This window comes from Pleuronectes platessa, chromosome 23, assembly GCF_947347685.1.
Source record: "Pleuronectes platessa chromosome 23, fPlePla1.1, whole genome shotgun sequence".
Classification (NCBI taxonomy): Eukaryota; Metazoa; Chordata; class Actinopteri; order Pleuronectiformes; family Pleuronectidae; genus Pleuronectes; species Pleuronectes platessa.
In genome coordinates this window covers 8,577,631-8,600,350 of record NC_070648.1, presented here as the reverse complement: position 1 = coordinate 8,600,350, position 22,720 = coordinate 8,577,631, and the positions used below count along the sequence as shown (strand labels likewise).

Sequence of the window (22,720 nt, the reverse complement as noted above, 5' to 3'; positions counted from 1 at the left end):
AAAGTGAAGCATTCATGTAGTCAGACTTTTATGCTGCAGTCATGTTTTGATGTAAACAACTATAGTCTATATAGGTGCATTTTAATAGTTTATATTGAATATTAAACAGCTAATCAAGCTTCTTCCCAACAACATTTTGACTTATAATTGCAGGAAAAACCGGACATGTCATTACAATGACTCATGCACAAGAAGCTTCCAAGTAAGCCATACCTGTTGGACAGCATGCACAATACTAGTACCCAGGATCTAGGTCATCTAAATGGAATGCATTTACCGTTTTTACTGTTATCATTTACATCCAAATGTTTCCTGCTATGACACATATTTGCTGCATAGATTCAAGATATTCTATCATTTTGTAGATTCATAATAAATAGTGTTTGATGAGTCAGAAGGATCACCGTTGCCATATTTAACTGTGTGTAATGTATGTCATCACATTACACATTTTAAAGTTAAAGATAGGTAAACACCGTGTTGAGTAGATTATAATGTAATATTTTTCGAGACATTTGCACTTTAATTCAGTAATTCAATTGAATATATACTTCTACATAATCTTATTATAATACAATACAATAATTAAATGTAGATGAAAATAGACATATCGCATGCTATAGGTTATTAAGTACCCTCCTCATTTCCATGAAATGGAAATAAAAGCTTCAGCTTTGGCGAAAGAGCTAGAGCTGCTGTGGAGAAAGTTGAAAAAGGAGAAAAGAAAAAGCTCAGACCTATTCAGAATCTAATTTATTAGGAACATGAATACCAATATGATATTTTCTATAATCACAAACAACACACTTTTCTGATATAATTAACTGAAAATGAATGTTTACCAGCTTTCTAGACATCATTAGGGTATAACATACTGTGTTCATGGTGCATTAATTCAGTCCACAAAAAGTAGCTGTTCCAGTGAATGAGGTTTGAATAAAAAGTATATACATATACAGCATGAAAACACAATAAACATTGTGAACAAAAGAGAACAGATCTTAACAGAGAGCCCTGGTGAACACCATATAATGGCTCCGATATTTTTCCATCTCCAGTCTCCTGCAGTTCTTAAGTATTCATTAAATGAATGTGGCTGACGTGTTATAATTGAAGAAATCCTTTACAACTACACACAGCAGCTGCAGTTGTCTTGGCTGAGGTTAAAGAAGTTCTGACAAACAATCAAGTAGTTACGACGGGTTAGTGAGAAATAAGCAAAAACCTGCTTTCACCCACTTCGTATACTTCATAATACATATCAGATTTTCAACACCAATATAACAATAAAGATGGCTTTAAAAACCCACAATGCTTATTGCTTTTTAAAAAATCATATAAAAGAAATAGAGTGTTATTTATCAGCAGTACCCTCTCCTTTTACTGTCAATCACACCACTTATCCCACGACCCCCACAAAAAAATTCCGAAACATCCAAAAACCTGAATCTATTTATAAAAACCACTGAGCAAAGTTATCAACACACACTCATGCAAACGTGATCAACTCGACTACGAGGTATGAACAGAGCAAAGCATACACGTCAACTAAAACAACTTCAAGTGAACATGTTTCTTCTGAGATTGATGCAGTGGAACAGACTGCATGCTAAGTTGCTAACGTGAAAAATCTGTGCATAATATTCAACCACTCTGAAAAGGTTTGGTGAAACATGCATTTGCTGAATACTTGCTGACTATTGCAACATTTCCCAAGGTCTTTGGCTTTTATGGAGACCAACATGATGATGGTAATGATGATGATGATGTAATGTGAGCATAACAAGAAGACCTAGATAGGCACTTAAAACTACTTGGATAGTGTAATTTTTCCAACACATGAAAAGCTTTGTTTACGTATAAGCGATTGCCAAGTATTATAGACAATGACAACCATGCTATGCTAGTATTATTATGCATATTATGCAGAATCATCTTATCCGTTGAAAGAATTGATAAAAAATCTCTAATCGGTACCATAGAGTAACAGCAAAATCACATAAATACATTTTCAGTGTGTCAATTTAACAAGGTGTATGTCACAAGCAAATATGACAGGGGCAGCACTAAGATGAGAAGGAGAAATTACTCTTGATTCGAAAGTTGCTTTGGTTGATAGAGCAGATTTAAGCTAAACAGACAAGAGTATGGGCTCAATGTCATTCACCTGTCTGTTCTGTCAATGTGAAGCTGTAGCTAGCAAGTGATTAGCTTAGCATAGCCTGGCTACGTAAAAAGTAAACAAAATGTGTTTATCAACAAGTTACGTCTATGTTGAAACATAGACTGTATATGAAGATGGACGACATGGCTGCTCACAAAAAGTGAAGCCAAAACGTCTAGAAGTCATAAACCCGCCTCCTCCGTGTAAATGGGTAGGGGAAGGTCCAAATAATTTGTTTTAAATACAAATCAAATACATTTGTATAAACCAAGCTAAACAGCTGCTGGCTGTAGCTTCATCTTTAACATATAGGCAGACAGTGGAATTTAACTTCTTGACTCTACCCCTCGACCACTAGTCCTTTTAAGATAAACATAGTGATTTAAGGGATAATGATATTAATTGGCAGTGGAGTGTTTGTTATACTTTGTTAAACAAATGGATTATACACTTGGTTGGTCTATGACATATACAGTTTTTAAATCTGGATTATTTTCCCCATGGCATGATAAAGGGTTAACCTTCAGCTTGTGATAACATATCTTCATACCCGGCTGTTCCTGTGTCATCAGCATTCAAGTTATCAACTTTGTTCTGTGACCACACATCATAAAACATCCTTTCGGAGATAAAACGTTCAAAGAAACATTCATGAATCATTAAATGATCAGGGGTTATTAGAAAGCATCTGACGCCAGATCCCTTATTCACACGGAAATTCTTAAGTGGATAAACACCAACCAGCAAACATAAAGCAGAAACACTGCTCATGCGTAACAAATAAAATAGACATAGCTAAAAGAAACAAGGCACAAATCTTATACAAAAAATTGCCTTTCTGACAAACACACCCGAGTTACCCTAGTTCTGTCTGTGGTTGATTAAATGTCAGTAGTAAAGGCTCTTTTTTATTAACGTAACCTGAGAGGGGTCCCTTTTTTCGCCAGCAGCTTTCAGGTGAAGACTTCCATCCTTCTGATGCAATTAGCCGTTAAAGTGGTTTCCAAATGCTGAAAGTAGCCATCACAGTGAGTAAAACAAGCAAAACTTTCCCATCACTCCCAAAGGTGTTTCTTGACCCTGTTTACTGCCAGTCTGGGTCTTGTAGAGAAAGGCAAAAAACCTTCTAAAGAACACACACAAAAATAAAAGCTTCCAGTATCCACAGAAAAAACAAAGCTCCCATAGCACAAAAGAGGACAGTGAAGGCGAGCAAATTAATTCTCTAAGTGTGCATACAGTGCTTCATTGTGGCAGCCTGTAGCATCCGTGCAGGCAGGAGGTAGTGTAGTGCTGCTGACCTACACGTGGGTGCGGAAGAGGTGGCTGGCATGAAGCGGCTGCCTGACTCGGAGCGGGAGCAGCCACAGGAGTTTCCAGCGTGTGCCGCAAACTTCGGCTAGTGCCCACTGCCAGGACCTCTTTGAGCCACATCTGAGAGGAGGAAAGAAAAAGGTAATTACTGATGTCAAAGGGACATTACAACAACAATGGAAGGGACGAGTTCAACATGTTGGAAAACGCCCTTATTTGCTTTCTTGTAATGCTAAAAAGACAGATACCCCTTTCATGTCTCTGTTCAACATATAGACTGTATATAAAGATGGGTGAGGCATCTCCAACTATCCAGGGGCTAAGCTAAAATATCCCATATATGAACGCTGCCGTCTTCCGTATTTGGTGCCTGCACGGTAACAATAGGGGGAGACAGGCGCAGTAGCGATCAAGACGCTTTGGCTTAATTTTTGAGGAGCTGTCCATGGTTCAACTTAGAGCTGGAGCCATCAGCTGGTTAGCTTAGCTTAGCATAAAGACAGGAAAAAGGGTAAGTAAAGCAGACTCACGCGTCATTTGAGAACTGAGCCATTTTCTCAATGGTGGTAGTATCCTGTAAAGACAGAAAAGCCAAGATCAATACAAAATAAATGCGTATTTTCACCAAAGAAGCTCCTTCATGATGAATCATTGGAGAGTCCCACGATCAGCCAAAACAACAAACTCCTGTTGACAGCTCTGATCATGGAGGCTAAGTTCTGAAATCTCAAACATTACAACTGTGAAAGCTTAAAAATTACATTTGGTTGTCATAAAATGATTTTGTCACGTCACTTAAAGGAATAGTTCATCCAAAAATGAAAATTCACTCATTATCTACACACCTCTATTACATTCAGAGAATGTAATTTGAAACAAGATAATGATCCCTTTTGTGGTTACTGAGTACTCACAGAAAGGACGCCCGTCATCTGGGTGTAAAACAAACTGGCCATGCCACCAAACATGACCATGCCCATGAACGCTGACACCCGCAGCAGAGCCAGTTCGTGGCGTGTTGTAAACTTCTCCTGAAAAGAGAGCGGTGACGTTTCCATGTTTTATGCTATTATCTGATGCATTTTTATGAGTGTATTATTAACTTTTATATTTCACAAGTGCTGTGGATGACTCCTAAGGCATACAGCAAAGCATTCAGCTCAACTATTGTGGTAATGTTGACACACAAGCTTTCAGATAAGTAAATAGAAGCAGCAGATGCATTTTTGATGATATAATTTACTAATATTCCAGCACATACCTGGTCCATTCCCGTCAGTGGCTGGAAGTAATAGTACTGGCAGAAGTCCAACACCAGCGTGAACAAACTTAACACCTGAGTGTAGAGGCAGAGCTGCAGGAAGAGCCAGTGGTTGTCTTCTCCCACACAGTTATTGATCCTGGGAATAAACTTGATTTAGCCAATAATCTTGTATAATCTATGTTTATATTGATAAAGATAATAAGATACATAACAAGATCTGGTCTGACGTAGCACAAAAGTACGTATGAATGTGTGTGTGTTACTGGGTGAATGCGACGTCGCGTAAATCTCTTTTGAGTTGTGGATTCGACTTGAAAAGTGCTGTATAGATACAGTCCAGATACACAGCAAGAATGTCATTAGTGGTGTGCATCCTTACCAGGGACAGTGGTGGTCCATCCTGCGCACACAGTGGCCACAGCGACTGCAGTGGTGGGACCTTTTGGGTCTCATTAAGTTGCACTTATTGCACAGCTCCCAGTGCTCCCGCTCTGTGACATAAAGACAACAACATGTACTTTATTACTGGTTAACAAACTGGCTAACAAATGACAAAGGGACACAATAAATCAACAATCTACAAACAATCTATTTTTACCAAGGAGAGATGTCACTTTAATGATCATAGTCACTTATTTACAGGTGTAATGATTTATGGGTAAACAGTGAAAATATGCATTATCTGACACCTTGGAACTTTGCATTATAGAAAAGCAGGAGGAGAGTAAGGTAGGCTTTACTGTTTCCGCACCAGAGTGAGGTATGTGGGGGTCCACAGGAAGGCGACCGGGATCTGCTGTGGAAGCTCTGAAGAGGGCCGCTAGGCAGAGGGCTGATGACATGTAATAACCTGAAGAAATGCACAGAGTGTGATCAACGCACTTTCAATCCAGAGTAATTATTCTGCGTTTTCACACAAGAAATCCAATGTCGACTATTATTGTGGCCATAATATGTCACAACTGTCTGTGGCCCCTAAGTAATGCATGAGACACCTTCTTTGTTCATATCAATAAAAAGGACACTCACAAACAACCATGGCCCAGGGAATGTGTCCTTCATTGTAGTGGGGAAGCAGAACCAGCTTGGGAATGAAGAAAGTGTTGTAGAGCCAGATCCCAAATACCATACTGATGCACAACCACCCCATTGGGTCCACCACAAAGTGCAGTCGAAGCTTCATGGCTGCGGGGGGGCTCCGGGGAAACCTACAGAAGACCACAACGCACATGCAGATTTAAACGTGTGTTTGGTGTCTGTGTGTGAGTGTGTGTGAGTCAACAATTACTATTAGTGTGGAGTTTGTAGAAATGCTGTTTTAAATAAAATATCTATCACAAAGCCATTATTTGATTTTATATTTTGTATATCTCTGGTCTTGATTTTAAGTTTTATTCTTGCAATGTTTTCACTTGAATAAACAAAACACTTACATCTGCTGTGCCATAATTTTAAACGCTATGTTGGTCTAATGAACAACTTTGGATAGCTTCAGTCATTTATCTTTAAATCTGTATTTATATTTGGCTTCAATACTAATGCATGTGCTTTACAGGGAGCAGCTTTGTAGCAGCTCTGGTGGCGAGACATTCATCTCACTGCAGTGAATAAATTCTTGACACATTTCAGCCTAATATTATTATTATGCACTTGTGCTTGACTGTTTTGTTTGAAGTATCTATCTATCTATCTATCTATTTATCTATTAAACACATTGACTGAGAACACCACTACCTGACACGTGCTCAAAAAGTCATATTTTGCTGGAGATGAAACCTTTTTAACAAAGGCCTTAGTACTGTGTTATAAAGCAGGTTAGTGTAAACAAGCTCAGCCTCATTTACCTGCACAACACTTCACACCTCACAGATCCACACAGTCTGAATCCGCCTCCACATCACTGCCGGTGTTCATTATGAGCAGGTTGCTCTAGCATTATTCACACAGGAAACATTGTGATGGGCTGGGCTCTGTAGCCCTGCTGTGCTGCTAGCTAACCTCACTAAGCTAACCGGATTCAAAACACACGCCTTCACGTACAGACAGAAACAGTCCCACTTACTTATCGCCAGTCATGATTTTAAACCCTTCAACGGAAACAAACCTACTTTTATGTGATCGCTGTCCGGTTCAGCGACGGAACCAGTGAAGCTACTTCCTCATCCGAGCATCTGTGGGCTGGACAGGATCAGTGGCGTTACCTGCAGAGGATAGGCTCACTTCCGGTGGATTCCTGCTGTCAAATCAGACAACACTCTATGGAACAAAAGTAATAATAATCATAATCATAATCATAAGAAGAAGAAGAAGAAGAAGAAGAAGAAGAAGAAGAAGAAGAAGAAGAAGAAGAAGAGGAAGAAGAAGAAGAAGAAGAAGAAGAAGAAGAAGAATTATAATAAGCATAATAATTGAAATAATAATAGTAATTATACTAACAATAATAAACACATGAATAAATACAAATGTATAATGTATTTAATTTCTCTTTTTGATTTAAATTGATTTATTAATTGTTTTTTAAATATAGTGACTGATGGAAAACGTTAAATCCACCTGCATGTATATCGTAATATTAAGTGCCCATTATGTCCATACAGTATTCTCATTATATGACATCCTTATCTTTTTATGATAAAGAAGCGAAGTGTTGTTCTTGTATAAAAAGTTTAACAATAAAAAGTCTTGTGCATGAATTTTCCAACAGCTTGGTAATTTAATTCTGGTACTGGTTACAATAAAGCAATTATTCGATTAAATGATTGGTTGATCATAAGCAATAAACCTGCAGCAAAATTATTTTCAAGACATCATTCTTGAGGCAAAATGGCCTCAATTCACTACTGTTATCTTCTCAGTTTAGCTTTTATTTACTTATTTGTATGCTGTTTATATCAACATCAGCAGTAGTATCGTGGTGGTCGACGCTAACTTGACGCAGCATCTGTGTGCAGGTGGGCGGTGCAGCGAAGTGCAAACTGCCTGTCAAACCCGGTTACCACCATAGACTGGTTACCACACGTGAGGGTGCGGCGTGTTTTGTAACTTTGTTGGATTTTAAAATGTGTCTGATCCATACACTGTATACAAAGAGGACTGATCTAATTTATATTGATCTGCATCCGACGCCACGTGTTTATAATCCAACTGAATGAAACAACATTACGTAAAACGGCCACGGAAATAGCATAATTCTACTTTCGCTAGCATTAGCAGCCGGTGTTTGTTGACAGCAACGTCACCTAGCAGTAACAACGCAGCTGGAGCTGCGCCGTTTGGTCGAGAGAGACAAGCTAGCTCAAATCATGGCAGCTCGTAGAAGCACTTCCGGAGGCAACAGAAACTGCCTCTGAATTGTTAAGGCAGCTGCCCCTGCTGCCACCCTGTTTGAGGGCAACTACCGCTGTTTATGACTTAATCCCTGAGATCTATACCTAGTTTATGAATGTTTAGCAGTGTGTTACTGCTCTGAGCACCATGAATAATTGATCTGTATTTCTCCACTTGTAATGTGAAAAAAACATGCTCGTTTATATGTGATATGACTTTGTCATATTTGTACCGATTCTGCTTAAATGCTGTCAATGCTTTGCCTATGTTTTGTGTCATTGAACTGGAACTTATGGTGTTATGGTGTCATCCCTTCACATCTGTTTGATTATTTTCTACTCTCTGTGCTCATATGTAGTGTATTTCAATATGGCAGAATTTCCAAATAGATATTTTTTCAACTAAATATCCAGATGTAGGCTACTGGTTTTCATCTGACTGGTTTAGTTAAACTTTTACAAGATTTATCAAGCATTTTGTGGCTCCATGTCATGTTAGTTCTTTTAGTTTTGTCTACTGACTTTGCCACACTTCAGACTCCTAACAGCGACACAGAACAATTACCATCATAATATTTTTAACGCCAAAGAAATCCATTCTCCATGGAAAATGTAGTTGACTAGTCGCAGATAATGTAGATGAGCGCTTGGGCTACCCACACAAGGTTTCCCTAAAGATCAAAGATTTATGTAACTTGTCCTCATATTGCTTAGTAATTATGTTTTTTGAACTGCATTAAAAAAATTAAGTGATATTACTGTTGGATACGTTGATGCTATATTACATGTACTGCTATCAAAAGAACTTTTAGAGAACATCATTATTACTTTGCACTGAAACAATGTGCAACAAGTGAGAAGTGGACACTTCACTTTACCATCTGTACATTCCGGTATTTCCATATGCCTAGTGCCTATTGTGCATTTCTTTATCTGTATCAATATCTGGACTTTTTTGCATATAGGCAAATCTGATAGGCTTTTATATTGTATTGTTTGTTTCCATTTAGCTGCAAAATTTGCAAAAAATGTATATTAATAATCATTTTCAAGCAATCACATCGGTGGCGATGTACTTGAAATTACTGGTTAGCAAGGAAATATAAATAACAGTTTGCTTCAATATCAATACACTTCACTTTATTTTATAAAGATTAGCCAGCCGGCATCAATATTGTTGTCCATGACTCCATGGGCAGCATCAACTATCCAATAAACGTTCATAAACTATGAGGGACAACTGCCCCAAAACACTAGTGGCAACTGTGACAGCTGCATCCAAACAGTGTGGCATCGAGGGGGGCTGCCCTTCCATATCAGTGGCAGTTTCTGTTTCCACCGGAAGCGCCTCTACAAGCTAGCGCTGCCACGATTTGAGCTTGTCCTTACTGGAGGTGTTGTCGGGGGTTGAAATGGCGTCTTCAAGCGCGTACAAACTCCGCTGCTCCATACCGGGACACGAAATGGACGTCAGGGGACTCGCAGCTGCTGTTTTCCCGGAGGGAGCTTTCGTATCCGTGTCCAGAGACCGAACCGGAAGAGTCTGGGTACCGAGGTAGCGAGCATTAGCCTGCTACCAGCTAACAACCCGGGGAAGCCATCTGCTGTTTAAGCGAGTTTCCCTGTAACATTATCCTCAGGAAAAGATACACTGGTCACAAAAGCTTTAATAGCAACCACCACGCAAGTAACCCACTTGTCAGAGGTGTCACCTAACGTTGGTAGCCGTGTTTGTTAGCGCAATGCTAACATGCACTCAAATTAGCCTTGTCATTCATTCAGCTGTAACTCGGGGTTGTTGTGGTAACAGCTTTATTCACCGGACCGCCATTGGTTCACGTGTTGTGCCTGTTAGTCCATTTACTGTGTCTCCTGACTATGATCAGCAAAACCCTTATACGGTACTTGTTCCCACTTTTCTTCACCTCACATGACTGTTTGCTCTGTGCCCTCCTCTTGACAGCCCAGACAAAGGCTTCACAGAGTCGCACTGCGTGTCTGGCCACTCAAACTTTGTATCCTGCGTGTGTATGATCACACCCAGTGACAAATATCCCCGAGGACTCATCGCGACAGGTGGGAATGATAACAACATATGTGTCTTCTCACTGGACCGACCGGAGCCCCTGTTCACCCTCAAGGGTCACAAAAACACAGGTGGGTCCGGCTAAGCACACAAGTAAACAGCCTATATTTGCTCTGCGTGTTGATAGTTTGTGTATCCTGGTTCAAGTTTTCTAACTTTTGATATTCCTCAGTCTGCACTCTGTCATCTGGGAAGTTCGGGACACTCCTGAGCGGCTCCTGGGACACCACGGCCAAAGTCTGGCTCAATGAGAAGTGCATGATGACCCTGCAGGTATGTCAATGCGTCTCTTCTTTGACACTGACTGTAGCTGACCTTTTGAATGTTTAAAAAAAATATGTTTGTTTTTCCTCTGAACCTTTGACAAGTAAATACATGATTAGATATTGTGACAGAGGATATTGTCTGCTTTTTATTTTGAATACAGGGCCACACTGCAGCAGTTTGGGCAGTGATCATATTACCTGAACAAGGCCTCATGTTGTCTGGATCAGCAGATAAGACCATAAAGCTTTGGAAGGCTGGTCGTTGTGAGAAAACATATACAGGTGAATGTTTGCAAAAGTTAAAACTGAGTAAATTACAATGGCGTATTAGGGCCATATTTAAGAACACACATTGAGAAGAAGTTTGTAGTATAACACAAATTCAGTCATAGTTTGATGAGAATAAACCAAATGTCCTCCTCCATTCCATTCTCCACATTCCCAATTTTAACAAATGTTGTAGAATTGTACAGGAGCTAAAGGTTTACAAGCTGCAAATACAACAATCTTTTCTTTCTTTCATTTTAGGCCATGAGGACTGTGTCAGGGGACTCGCAGTGATCAGCGACACTGAGTTCTTCTCCTGCAGCAATGACGCTAGTATCAGAAGGTGGCTGGTGACAGGCGAATGTGTAGAGGTCTATTACAGCCACACCAACTACATCTACAGCATAGCCGTCTTCCCCAATTGCCAAGGTGTGTTACATTCTTAGTTAAATGCCGGAAATGTGGGCGTAAGTAACCACTTCAACCAACATCCATTTTCTTATGCTGTTCATACTGACCACAGACGATATTTTTTCCCTGTCAGATTTTGTAAGCACAGGAGAGGACAGGTCGTTGAGGATATGGAGGAAGGGAGAGTGCTCCCAGACCATCCGCCTGCCTGCCCAGTCTGTCTGGTGCTGCTGTATCCTTCCTAATGGAGATATAGCTGTTGGAGCCAGGTAACAGAACTGAATGTAGCATATTTAGTCAATAACCATTTCCCAAAGCACATCCATTCTCCATTTGTCACATCATAAACACTTAAAGACCTTCTCATACTATTTTTCACAGCATTTTTTTTTTTTAATGTTTTGTCCAAACAACGTGGTGTAGATTCTTAGGTGACCTTAGAGTAAGTAGTTTTGTGACTAACCCAGATGCTGCCTCTCTGCCCACAGTGATGGAATTATCCGTGTTTTTACGGAAGCTCAGGACCGCATAGCCAGTGCAGAGGACATACAGGCCTTTGAGGATGAGCTCTCCAGAGCCACCATTGACCCAAAGACAGGCGACTTTGGAGACATCAAAGTGGAGGATCTTCCTGGAAGGGAACACCTGGATGAGCCTGGTAAGGAATTATCACTGAACGTTTGAAAAAAAGGAGAAGATCTACTCGACTAGAAGCTCCTGTTTAAAGGATTTATCTTAAATGCTCACTATCTACGTTAATATCAATATATACAAAAAAGCAACAAAGCTAAATAGACTTGGTGACATATGTACATAGTCCTTGAGGAAAACATATGATACAAAATTGAAAAATCTTGTCATACTAATATTTGATATTCCATCAAATGTTTGGGCAGAAAAGCCAACATAAATCAAAACTACTGGAGGTACCTCTGTCTTATTAAAACATATAATTAAATGGAACATGTAGGACTCATGATGAAGGAAGATGAATACCAGAAAAGATATTGTCAGAAAATAGACATGTATTTTATCATGTTTCACATTATTGCATCTGGTGTCACTGGTTCACAAGCATAAAGAGAAAGTAGCCCTTCTGCTTAAGGATAGTTTTGCTCTCTTTATTCCTCCAGGAAATCGTGATGGACAGACACGGCTCATTAAAGAGGATGAGAAGGTGGAGGCATATCAGTGGAGTGTCAACAATGCCCGCTGGGAAAAAATCGGGGATGTGGTGGGAGGCTCAAACCAGACTTCCAAGAGTGTGATGTATGAAGGAAAGGTAAGGACACAAGACAATTGACCAGGTATGAACTCTGCAATGAGAAAAGTCATCACTGACTCCTGATCTTTCCCCCAGGAGTATGACTACGTCTTCACCATCGATGTGAACGAGGGAGGGCCATCCATGAAGCTGCCTTACAACCTGTCAGAGGACCCTTGGCTGACAGCGCACAACTTCTTACAGAAGAATGACCTGAGCCCCATGTTCCTTGACCAGGTTGCCCATTTTATCATCGAGAACACTAAAGGTCACGTGGTGGGACCAGCTCAGCCTGCTGGTGGTGATCCATTCACTGGTGAGACAAAACATACTCACTTGTTTTTCTACTAGTGTTTTGTGATTTATAAACTGTACACTTTTCATATTTTAATTATCGTATTTAAGATTAAATTGTCCTTAAAATGTTCTGTCTTTTAATCTCACAGGAGGAGCTCGGTATATTCCTGGGGCTTCTGATAACAGACAAGGCTTTGGAGCTGACCCCTTCACAGGTACAGTATTTTTACTGTAAAGGTTTTCCACAAGTTGAACATCACCAGAGATGGGGTTTTTTTTTACTGGTGTGTGTGTTCTATTTTCACCACAGGCTCTGGTCGCTACATCCCGGGGTCTGGTGACACCACAACTGCTCCTGTAGGTGGGTCAGATCCTTTCACAGGTGAGTTCATTGCTATGGAACCTGATAGATTTTGGACATTTAATGTTGACAAAACACAAACTATACAAACACTCTGTAAGATGAGGTCATGAGGCTTCTAAGTTTGTTGATGAATCATGATATGAGTAGATAACACAAACCCGTGTCAATCGAATGTCTACAATATTTAAATGGCACAAGCACAAGGCAGATCATTTTCTTTCCTGACAGGTCGAGAATCCTACTCCTCAGCAACCCGCAGGCAGATCGGAACCAACATCTATTTCCCTAAGACTGATGGTGTGACTTTTGAGCAGGCCAATGTCATACAGATCATTGGTAAGTATTCTGTGTGCTTGATGATGTGCAGCTACAGTCTGCTTCAAAACATGCTGAATGAGTTGTAATGACAAAACGTCTTTATTAATTCATTATATTTATTATCATTAGATACTGGAGATTTAAAATGCATCTGTAAAATTTGAACTAATGCTAATGTTGGCTATGTAGCTGTTGTAAACACTTGCATATACACGTGAGCTGTGTTTCTTTAGGTTATCATAATTTTCAAAAGTAAACACTACACACGCACTTCTTCTCGTGAGGATATTGGACAAAATACCATTACCATATAGCTTCCCAATTTGTTTTTATCAGACAAGCTGAGGGAGCTGAATGAACATGCCCCTCAGGAGCACAAGCTGTCTGAAGAGATTCTGGAAAGCCTTAACCGGCTGCTGGTGTCAGTCTGTGCACCGAACTCCTCTGAAGATCCTCCAAACCTGCAGCAGATCAACCTCCTCTGGAAGGCTTGTCACTGGCCTGAAGGTACAGCGACAGCTTTCAAACCCAATCTATGATGGTCTTTGTTCATTGGTTTTATGTTTTATTGCAAAGTTATTCCAAAATATTAGAATCCAAAAGTTTTTCCAGTACAATAATATCCACTAACCAAACTCCCTTTTCCTCTCCCCTGGATTGTAGACATAGTGTTTCCTGTCCTGGACATAATGAGGCTGGCGGTGCGCCACCCGCAGGTTAACGAGAGCCTCTGTGGCGAGGCAGAGGGAGTCCAGCTGTGCAACCTTCTGCTGAGCCTCATGAGGCATGAGGGACGTCCTGCCAACCAGATGCTGGCGCTGCGGACTCTGTGTAACTGCTTCAGTGGAAGGCACGGCCGAGCCCTCCTCATGGCCCAGCGTGAGACTGTGCTATCACGTGCCGCTGACCTGACCAGCGTAAGCAATAAGAACATCCACGTTGCCCTGGCCACTCTGGTGCTTAACTATGCCGCCTGCCTGCACAGCCAACCCGATCTTGAGGCCAAGGCCCAGTGCTTGTCTGTGGCCAGCAGAGCTCTGGAGACGGTGCAAGACAAAGAGGCTGTGTTCCGACTGCTGGTGGCTTTGGGAACCACAGTGGCATCAGACCAATCAGCCAAGGACCTGGCTCGCTCATTGGGGGTCAATTCTCAGATATCCAAGTACTCAACAGTGTCTGATTCAACTAAGGTGGCCGAGTGTTGCCAGTTGGTTTTAAAAGAAATGCAATAGGGGTAATTGATTAGAAAACACAAAAGAGCACGTCTTTCTTACTGTTGCTCTGTTCTGCTTGATCAGTTGTGGTGGAGACTTAAATAAATGTATGTTCTGTAATATAAAAAGGACAAATGAAGTCACTGCATATGCTTAGTCTGCGTTTTTATTTCATCTCCTCATTAACTAATTTGTTGGTTGAATGCTATAATAATATAATGGCAAATAGAAGAGTTAAAGGCACGTGGTTTAAAGATGTTAAGACGTTAAATATATATTTAGCCAAATATGTTTTATATTTTTCCTACCGTCATGTAGCACTGTAACATGTTAAACTGGAGGAATACCTCAGTGAAATATCGTATTTCAGGGCAAGTGATTTCAAATTCTAACTTTGGAAAAGAAACTGCTGTGTCGCACTTGTGGACAGTGAGATTGTTGAGATTGCTTCTAAGATTAAAAAAATTAATTTACACGTTGAAGTCCTTTGAGTAAATAGTTTATTATTTAAGATTTTTCAAAACTTGTTAATGCTGCGTGTAAATCAGTAATATTTCTTTGGAGGATACTGTGGAACCACTGAACATTATCCAACTTTTATATAGTCATGTTGCATTATATTATATTAAATATTCACAATATATATTTTAATAAATATAGGTAAAAGTTATTTATTTTTTAATAATATGTATTAATCGAAGATGCTAGAAAAAGCACACAGACTATGTAAAATTATAAATAAACCATTAAAAGAAGAAGAAAGTATCATTCAACGGAAGTACTTGCTAACAACTTCCGGGTGACTCCAGGAACAGAAATTGGCGGGTGGCGTTCGAATCGCTGCGTTTCCCGACAGCTGATTAGTTTAATTAACTTTAATAAACGTGTTATTCAACGTCAGGACAACTTTAACAGATCTTATAACACGTGTTGATTTCACAGCGCTTTGTGAAATGTGCGCTGACAAGCTCTGAAGCTAACTCCGCTAACAGTTAAACTTGTGTGGCTAGCGGCTAAGCTAGCCGGCTAGCAGTGTGGTATTAGCCATGTTGGCTCTCCGCTAAATCACAACCGGACGCTCACGTCGCTTCTTCCTCCGTCTGAGAATAATGGCGAACCCGGCGTCGTTGCAGAAGAAGAACGGGAGACATCTGTGGTTCTCTCTCCTCGGACTCGGATTTCAAGCGGACACTGCGACGTCGTCCATCACCAAATCCAACATCAATGCTAAACACATCAACCTGGGGCCGTGAGTCCGCTTTTAGGATGGACAACAATGACAGTCTTGTGTTGTTTGCTGTATTATGACCTTTTAAACGCCATCCACTCTACTTCGATTTCAAGTAACACGTAAAATGTCACTCACGATACTCTAAAATGAAGTTTATATTAACTGCGTGTGGTGTTATTTCCAACAGGAGCATGTTTGACAAACCAAACAAAGACGCTTCCTACATAGTAATCCATTTCCTGTTGGTCAAACTCAGCCCAACACGATTTCATGACGCATACAGGTAAATATATGCTTGATCATGTATTCCCAGTCCTATAGAAATATGTGCAGGATTCACTGTTTATTAAACATACTGTTTGTATCTTCACTTGACTTCTTGTTTTGGTTTCTTGGCTCTGATCTCGTTGGGACAATCTGTTGCTGTAACAAATACATTTACTAACTGTGATCAAACAAGTTGATCTAATCTTTTCTTTCTTTTTTTTAAGGCATTGCTGGCCTATTCTGAACCCCAAAGCAGACGCAGAGTTCCGCAAAGTTACCTGCGCCTGGCTGCGAGAAATCATGGTGAGCTCTTGAGGGTGTTACACTTTTATGTTCATGTTTTTGGTCTGTTCTGAAAGATCATTTCACTGATGATATAATCCAGTTACGTCCCTGGAAATGGGAGGGTAACGATCAGGTTTTCTCTGTTGCTTCATTCCTTATGAATTCCTGTCATTCTTGTAAGGTCCTCACCCTTTTTTTGTGTACAGTTTTTGAAATACATATAAGTCACATTAATTCGAATTTTTCATATTGGTGTGTAATTATGGCCTAAGATCTTAGATGCATACAATGTAAACAGCTGGGTCCAGTGTTTGAAACTGCTGAGATCTTTTAGTTGCATGTTATCCCATTCTCAACAGATATTTCCTGCCTTCCTCTCAGCTGTTTCCTGCTCATTTAATCCCAAAATGTATAAAACTGTTGATAAAATGTATTTAACTTTACAAATACAGGTTTAGTGTACTATATGATACATATACATTAATTAGTTTTTAACCTTGTGTAGGATGAAATTGCAAATGCGGGATCCAAAGTGGTTGCTTCCTTGTTCCTTTCCCCTGGAGGCCCCAAGTTCATTGGCTTGATGCTTCAGTTGGCAAACTATGTCATGCTGCAGGAAATGAAGACGTTCACCACAGGTAGGTCTTCATAAGAGAACATTTCACCACCAGTAGCAAGTCTTCACAAGCTTAACACAACCGTAAAGTGTTGAACGAAACAAAAATGTCCAAGCTTTCTTTAATCTCATTTAATTGTATTTGTTACAAAGTTGGCATGCAAACGAATTGTGAGTCTATAAATCTTGAATATTGTCATTGGCAGAAGACAGTTGGGTTCCTGAGGCTGCAGCAATGCCCGCTTCCTCCCTGCACATGGCAGAGAGGAGACTCGACCTGACCAGTAGAAGGTTTTTGAAAACAGCGGTGGATCAAGATCATTTTCTCCAGGAGTATCATAGACGAGCACAGTAAGTCCTGTGAAGTCCCTGGCTGTTTACAATTACATCACAGGAAGCAAGCTATGAATAAATCTGAGTCGTGCATTGCAATCAAACGTACAGGGCAGTTAATCCAGCTTCTTTTTAATTAACAAAAACTAAATACACCCAAAAAATGGCGAGGATCTCTTTAAAATAGATACCCAAAAAATTTGATCATAGTATTTCAGTTTCTCTTAATTTCTCTGTTTCGCAACAGTGTTACTTTTAAATAAATAATTTCAAGCATTGTCTGTCTATTTATTATAAAACGTTGGCTGTTTCACTTTGTTTTGTGCGATATTAGAAGCTGCTGTTCATGTTGCATGTGATTGGCTGTTTGTTTCATGCCCCACCCCTTTGCACTAATTGGTAAAACCCACCGCTGGAAGGTGTCGGCAATCAGTGTGATTACAGCCATGTGCACAAGACTACTTAATGTTGAAGAGGGTAGAGGTTTGCACATGAAGCATGCGTCTGCTGTGGAGGAATCGGTTTAGCTTCAGGTCCCACGGAAGTCTCATTCTACTTATTTATGCTGTTTTGTTTGTTCTCTCCTGAAGGCTTCTGGTGAAGTCTATTAGGGATCTGAGAGAAGAGGGTGCAAAGTATGGGGACCTGCTCAAGTATGTATGGCTTTTTCCCCTGTCTGTACTTCTGACTAATGCTGTTGGACAAAGTAAACACTTTGCATTCTCCTCTTTTAGGCGTTACAGCAGCGATTCTGCACAGGAGGGAGCTTCTCTCTCTGAGAAGACCAAGAAGGTAGTTATCCCCATGTGACATTTTTATCATGCGTTATATTGTCTTATCTCTGGGTTACCCCATGTTGAAATGTGTCTTAGTGTTGATCTAGGGGACAATAACGTTTACAATATTAGTGTTATTAGTCTTAATTGTACATTTCTGATCACAAGCATCAGACTATGACAGGATGCATGTTGGGGATTTCCATTCTAGGAGTCAAACATGTTTTAGTAAGTCCTTGTTCTGTTGGGACCTTGGTATTTTTTTCAAATAACTCACAGAAAGTTAATCATCCAAAGGTGCGCTCGTTGTGGTCAGACATTGATCGAATGCTGTCGACTACCAAAGTGGAGCAGAATGCGGTGGCAAGTGTTTTGAAAGGAGACGTTGACAAACATGTCCTGGATGGGACGGATCGAGAGCTCAAAATTCCCCGTTGTCTGTTGGAGAGAATCGAACGTCTACCGCATCAGGTGAGAGTGAAGATGATTGGCCGGCGGGGCGCCTGTGGATTTTCTATACATAGTACATTATTGGGAGGCAGATACCTGGGCAGTTCTGATCTGTGATCTGTCCGTCACTAGTCCTCCCTAGAACATACGTGCTCTCTGATGACCGAGGCGAATTGAGAGAAATCGCCACGGACAGATACGGAGCAGATACATTTAGTTTCTGTTAAACCTTAGACCGGATGATTGGCCGGTGGGGCGCCTGTGAATCATAGTACACAAGTATATTTGTTTTACTTTGTTTTTAGTTTATATTATTGTTTGTGGGCATTTTTCTTGAGGCTTTCAAATCTCCACATAACATTTTTATGGTTAGTCTTTTTTTTACCTCCATTTGGATTGAGGTACTTTGAATGTTTAAAGAAACTATTGGTGGCTACAGGGGATGCACTGCAGTATGAATAAATCCCTGTTTCCTGTGTGTGTGCCTTCCAGTTGAGTTCAGGGAATGTCTATGAGGCCGGCCAGCTGAACCTCCTGTGTGTGTTGGAGCTGATGAACCACGCGCTGCAGATCCTTAAGGACGAGCGTTCTCAAGTCCCTCGCGCCCCGAAGCTTCAGCTCAGTCCTCAGAACCTGCAGGAGAAGTGTCAGCAGATGGCCCGTGTGCTGCAGGACCTCCACCTCATCAGGTATACACCAACCCACATTCCCATAGACCTACAACTGGTGCTGAGATCTAGGATAAGGCTTTTAGTGGGGTTTCCTCACACAAGTGAAGAACGCAGCGAGATGGTCCTCGTCAGACGCGTAGACAATAAGGAATGTCCAGTACAGGCTGTGTTATGTTTGAAACCTGAGGGAATAATTTAATCTGAGAATAATAACCTGAGTATCTGTGTATTGATGTCTTTGTCTTCTCTCCTCAGGCAGAACATTTCTAAGGAAGAAATTCCCGAGGTCAGTGGTACCATCAGAGACTTGGAGGCTGAGTGGGACAGGAAGTGGAGGGACACCCTCAAAGAAACGCCACTCTTCTCTTTTCTGAATGAAGATCCTGTGAGTGTTGAAACCAATCAAATCCTACTTTCTTCAGGCAAATGCTAAATTGGGATGATTTGATGATTTAGAGACAGATCTCAGTTGGTGGAGATCTTGCTCCTCACCACAACACCACCTTTTTCACTGAAGTTGCAAGGCTTGATTTATTTATAATCTCTTTTGGGTTTCTAGGCTCTTGGCTTTCTCTCCCCAATGGCACCGTTGTCATTTAAGCCAATGACTGAAGCTAATTACAGAAGAAGTGTCTTCTCCCAGTATCCTGCTAAACTTCTTGGTAAGCAGGACCCAATTACACTTCAGTTGATAGAGGTTTGCAATTTTATATTTTGTTTGTAATTGTACTATATAAATTTTTCAGAGGAGAATTCTGCAGAGAGTAAATCGCATGAGGCCGCCACCCCGAGTTATTCGGAAATTAAACGGTAATGTAATCCGGCTTTTAAAGGAAATAAATCAGATTTTTGGGAGGCAGATACCTGGGCAGTTCTGATCTGTGATCTGTCCGTCACTAGTCCTCCCTAGAACATACGTGCTCTCTGATGACCGAGGCGAATTGAGAGAAATCGCCACGGACAGATACGGAGCAGATACATTTAGTTTTCCCTGAGACAGAAGACATTAAATGTATTCAATAGTCAGTTTATTGATACATAGTATTTTGTAAAGGAAATGTGTGCCTGTACTGTAATTTCTCTATTTATATAACAAGAAATAGTTGTGTTTACTCGCTTAAAGAAACTCAATGTAACTTTTACATGGACTGAATTGTGAGGGAAATGGAACTTGTTTAGTATTTATATATTATTGGTCTCTCTTGAAACAGCTCCTGCTTTGCACTAGCTGAGGGGACTGATGGTCCCGTTGGCCCCACTGAAGCTTCATCACCAGCGAACACCTCCCTCGACTGGCTGTTTGACACCCCTCCGTCCCCCCCTCACTGCGCTCCAGCATCACCACCACCTCAGGTGAGTGGTTCATTCACCCATCCTTGGTTTTTTTTTTTTTTTTTTTTTTTTTTATCTGTGCAACATTTTTGTTTTTGGAGTAAATCATGTGTAACATTTTTCTTTTTCTTTTTTTTTAGACCAGTGTGAGGAAGACGACTCCAGTTCATGAGAAGGTGGCTCCCATGAGGACCAAGACTCAGATATTGGACATGGAGTGTGATAACCTCGCTGATCAGGTATAACAATGACTCAACTGAATGGAAATGTTATAGGCTTAGAAATGTATTTAGATTGTGGAATGTGAGAACACTAGAGATAAATCTGTATAACCTATTCTGTTTTATATATGGGATTACAAATAGTTTTCATCCTCATCTACATCAACTTTCTAAACACTAAAGCATGTTTGTGCATGTGTTAGTTTGCAGATGCTGTAACTACCACAAGTCCTTCAGAGGTCCGGGTCAAAGGTCTGGACTTGGAGGGTCTCCTCACCACTCTTCAGGGAGATCCCTTCTCTACTAAAAAACAACTGACTCGTACACCTGAGAGCTTGAGTAAGTCACGGGATGTTATTAAGCTTTATATCTCTATGCAAGTGGCATAAACTGCTTATTTTTCTTTAAGGAACTCAAATGTTTGGCTCTTTTTGTTTCCTCAACCAGTAGAGGATGTGAAAACCTCATGGCGGAAGGCAGTTGAAGAGGACCGAACAGAGAAGCTCCGACGCTCAGCCAAGTTTAATGACAGCGTCACGCAGCTGCTTGCTTCCTCCAAGGAGGGTCACGATGTCTCGACGAGCTCGTACACCCAGAGCCTCTCCCTCAGCACTGACCCCCCTATCTGCCAGCAGGGGGCCTCATTCAAAACCACTCTGTTGTGGGACACCTGCGACACATTCGACAGCCCGAGTGGCACCGGCAGCAGCGCAGTGAAGTTCACCCTTGACCAAGAAACGCTTCCCGAGATGTCGAGCTGCGACAGTTTGCTGAGTCTTGACGATGAAGCGGTCGATATGAAGAGCTGCGATGATGACGACTTCCTCATCCCCTCGCTAAGGACTGAAGCCACGCTGTCACCGCACCCTACGCCTCATCGGGATCACACCCAGCAGGTGTGCGACGGTGGCTCCTTTATCCAACGTAGTACAAAGACACCGGAGTGTCTCCTCTCGGGCGACACAGTGTCTGGTGTGGACAGAAGCTGGCTCATGACGCCCGTACAGTCGGCGGAGGCCTCGGACCAGGTCTTCTCACTCGACCTCGACACACTGGCGACGCCCTCGCCTCCACAGACACCAGAGTTCAGCCTCCCCCAACTCATCACGTTCTCTCCCATAGACAACATGAAGTGTTAACAGACAGTCAAACATATGCACATGATAGCCTTTAATGTCTTAAACTGCCTGACTTGGTTTTTGATAAGAAACCTGAAATGTAAAAATATCAATTTATAACTGTTAAATAGCCACTAGTTGCCTGTGTTGGAGTTGATTGGTTTTAATTTAAAATAAGACTATGGACTGCCTTAATAAAATTGTGCAAATGTGTTTATTTCTTGTCAACTTGAAGCTGGCTTTTTAAGAGATGTTTCTAATCGATGTGTTTGTCATTAACAAGTAGAATAACAAGTGGTTCTAAGTGAGAGGAAACACTTGTCCTCCTTTCCCCGCAACATTTCATTGTATTACGAGCGTCTTTTGTGAAAAGATGATGTGTGAGAGATATCATGTATCTGTCTTAGATCACTAACAGGTCAATTATTAAAGCTAAAATTAAATGGCTCTGATTTTGTTACCATTAAGCATCATCTTGAAAACCTGAATGCTGCTGAATTAACAGCTATGAAGCCATCACATGACAAATACTGAATTTCAAAGCACCATTAGACACCAAGAATGTATAGTAACATGTTTGTTTTATTAAAGTGAAGTTTGTCTAATAAACTAAGATTTATCATAACAGTAGAGAAATATGTTTGTTAAAATGCTGCCCTCATTTGGTCAAAGTCCGTTATTGAACCAAAGCCACATTACAAATGAAACCACATTTAATTCAGAGGTCATCTCATTTATTCTGTCTGCTACAGCCAAATGGATCATAAAACCATGCAGTTACTGCATAATACAATAATTAAAATTATTGAACAGATTAACTCTTTATTCTTTATTCAGATAAAATGTCCAAAGAGCAACAAAAACT

The 22,720-nt window shown here is 40.7% G+C and overlaps 3 protein-coding genes and 2 non-coding genes across 7 annotated transcripts; 4 read left to right on the top strand and 1 right to left on the bottom strand.

Moving 5' to 3' along the window:
* Positions 1-736: 736 nt before the first annotated feature.
* On the bottom strand, positions 737-7,003 carry zdhhc21 (zinc finger DHHC-type palmitoyltransferase 21). 2 transcript variants are annotated; one of them, XM_053416491.1, is made up of 8 exons: positions 6,851-7,003; positions 5,772-5,950; positions 5,494-5,592; positions 5,122-5,233; positions 4,740-4,878; positions 4,393-4,509; positions 4,009-4,052; positions 737-3,598 (listed from the first exon to the last, which is right to left on the bottom strand). In XM_053416491.1, exons 2-8 carry the CDS (start codon positions 5,923-5,925, stop codon positions 3,466-3,468), a joined length of 798 nt encoding a protein of 265 aa, XP_053272466.1. In that variant the 5' UTR covers positions 5,926-5,950; positions 6,851-7,003; the 3' UTR covers positions 737-3,465. The 2 variants fall into 2 exon arrangements, with proteins under 2 accessions (XP_053272466.1, XP_053272467.1); XM_053416492.1 differs by lacking the exon at positions 6,851-7,003 and adding an exon at positions 6,587-6,844.
* A 2,392-nt stretch (positions 7,004-9,395) lies between these two features.
* plaa (phospholipase A2-activating protein) lies at positions 9,396-14,703 on the top strand. The gene is made up of 14 exons (XM_053416036.1): positions 9,396-9,623; positions 10,032-10,225; positions 10,327-10,427; positions 10,582-10,702; positions 10,949-11,116; positions 11,232-11,367; positions 11,587-11,756; positions 12,232-12,380; positions 12,459-12,678; positions 12,809-12,874; positions 12,970-13,041; positions 13,252-13,359; positions 13,678-13,848; positions 14,005-14,703. The coding sequence occupies exons 1-14, from the start codon at positions 9,481-9,483 to the stop codon at positions 14,571-14,573; spliced, it is 2,388 nt and encodes a 795-aa protein (XP_053272011.1). The 5' UTR covers positions 9,396-9,480; the 3' UTR covers positions 14,574-14,703.
* A 654-nt stretch (positions 14,704-15,357) lies between these two features.
* Positions 15,358-22,667, top strand: haus6 (HAUS augmin-like complex, subunit 6). Of its 2 annotated transcripts, none has more exons than XM_053416117.1 (16): positions 15,358-15,804; positions 15,974-16,069; positions 16,278-16,356; positions 16,844-16,976; positions 17,161-17,305; positions 17,878-17,940; positions 18,022-18,079; positions 18,361-18,534; positions 19,006-19,202; positions 19,440-19,569; positions 19,744-19,846; positions 19,931-19,994; positions 20,396-20,537; positions 20,657-20,755; positions 20,941-21,076; positions 21,188-22,667. In XM_053416117.1, exons 1-16 carry the CDS (start codon positions 15,665-15,667, stop codon positions 21,874-21,876), a joined length of 2,448 nt encoding a protein of 815 aa, XP_053272092.1. In that variant the 5' UTR covers positions 15,358-15,664; the 3' UTR covers positions 21,877-22,667. The 2 variants fall into 2 exon arrangements, with proteins under 2 accessions (XP_053272092.1, XP_053272091.1); XM_053416116.1 differs by having other exon boundaries at positions 21,185-22,667.
* On the top strand, positions 18,596-18,726 carry LOC128430716 (small Cajal body-specific RNA 8). The gene has a single exon (XR_008334071.1). It is a non-coding gene; the product is annotated as a small Cajal body-specific RNA 8 (non-coding RNA).
* Positions 20,035-20,165, top strand: LOC128430715 (small Cajal body-specific RNA 8). The gene has a single exon (XR_008334070.1). It is a non-coding gene; the product is annotated as a small Cajal body-specific RNA 8 (non-coding RNA).
* Positions 22,668-22,720: the final 53 nt, after the last annotated feature.

Excerpts from the sequence above, each read along its gene's own strand:
- plaa (XM_053416036.1), top strand. The coding sequence starts at position 9,481 with ATGGCGTCTTCAAGCGCGTACAAACTCCGCTGCTCCATACCGGGACAC. Across the intron at positions 11,368-11,586 it reads GATATAGCTGTTGGAGCCAG|TGATGGAATTATCCGTGTTT; the intron begins GTAACAGAACTG and ends CTCTGCCCACAG. Across the intron at positions 13,360-13,677 it reads CAATGTCATACAGATCATTG|ACAAGCTGAGGGAGCTGAAT; the intron begins GTAAGTATTCTG and ends TGTTTTTATCAG.
- zdhhc21 (XM_053416491.1), bottom strand. The coding sequence starts at position 5,925 with ATGAAGCTTCGACTGCACTTTGTGGTGGACCCAATGGGGTGGTTGTGC. Across the intron at positions 5,234-5,493 it reads CCCCCACATACCTCACTCTG|AGCGGGAGCACTGGGAGCTG; the intron begins GTGCGGAAACAG and ends TTTATGTCACAG. Across the intron at positions 4,879-5,121 it reads ATGGACCACCACTGTCCCTG|GATCAATAACTGTGTGGGAG; the intron begins GTAAGGATGCAC and ends GTTTATTCCCAG.
- haus6 (XM_053416116.1), top strand. The coding sequence starts at position 15,665 with ATGGCGAACCCGGCGTCGTTGCAGAAGAAGAACGGGAGACATCTGTGG. Across the intron at positions 16,070-16,277 it reads CGATTTCATGACGCATACAG|GCATTGCTGGCCTATTCTGA; the intron begins GTAAATATATGC and ends CTTTTTTTTAAG. Across the intron at positions 16,977-17,160 it reads AATGAAGACGTTCACCACAG|AAGACAGTTGGGTTCCTGAG; the intron begins GTAGGTCTTCAT and ends TGTCATTGGCAG.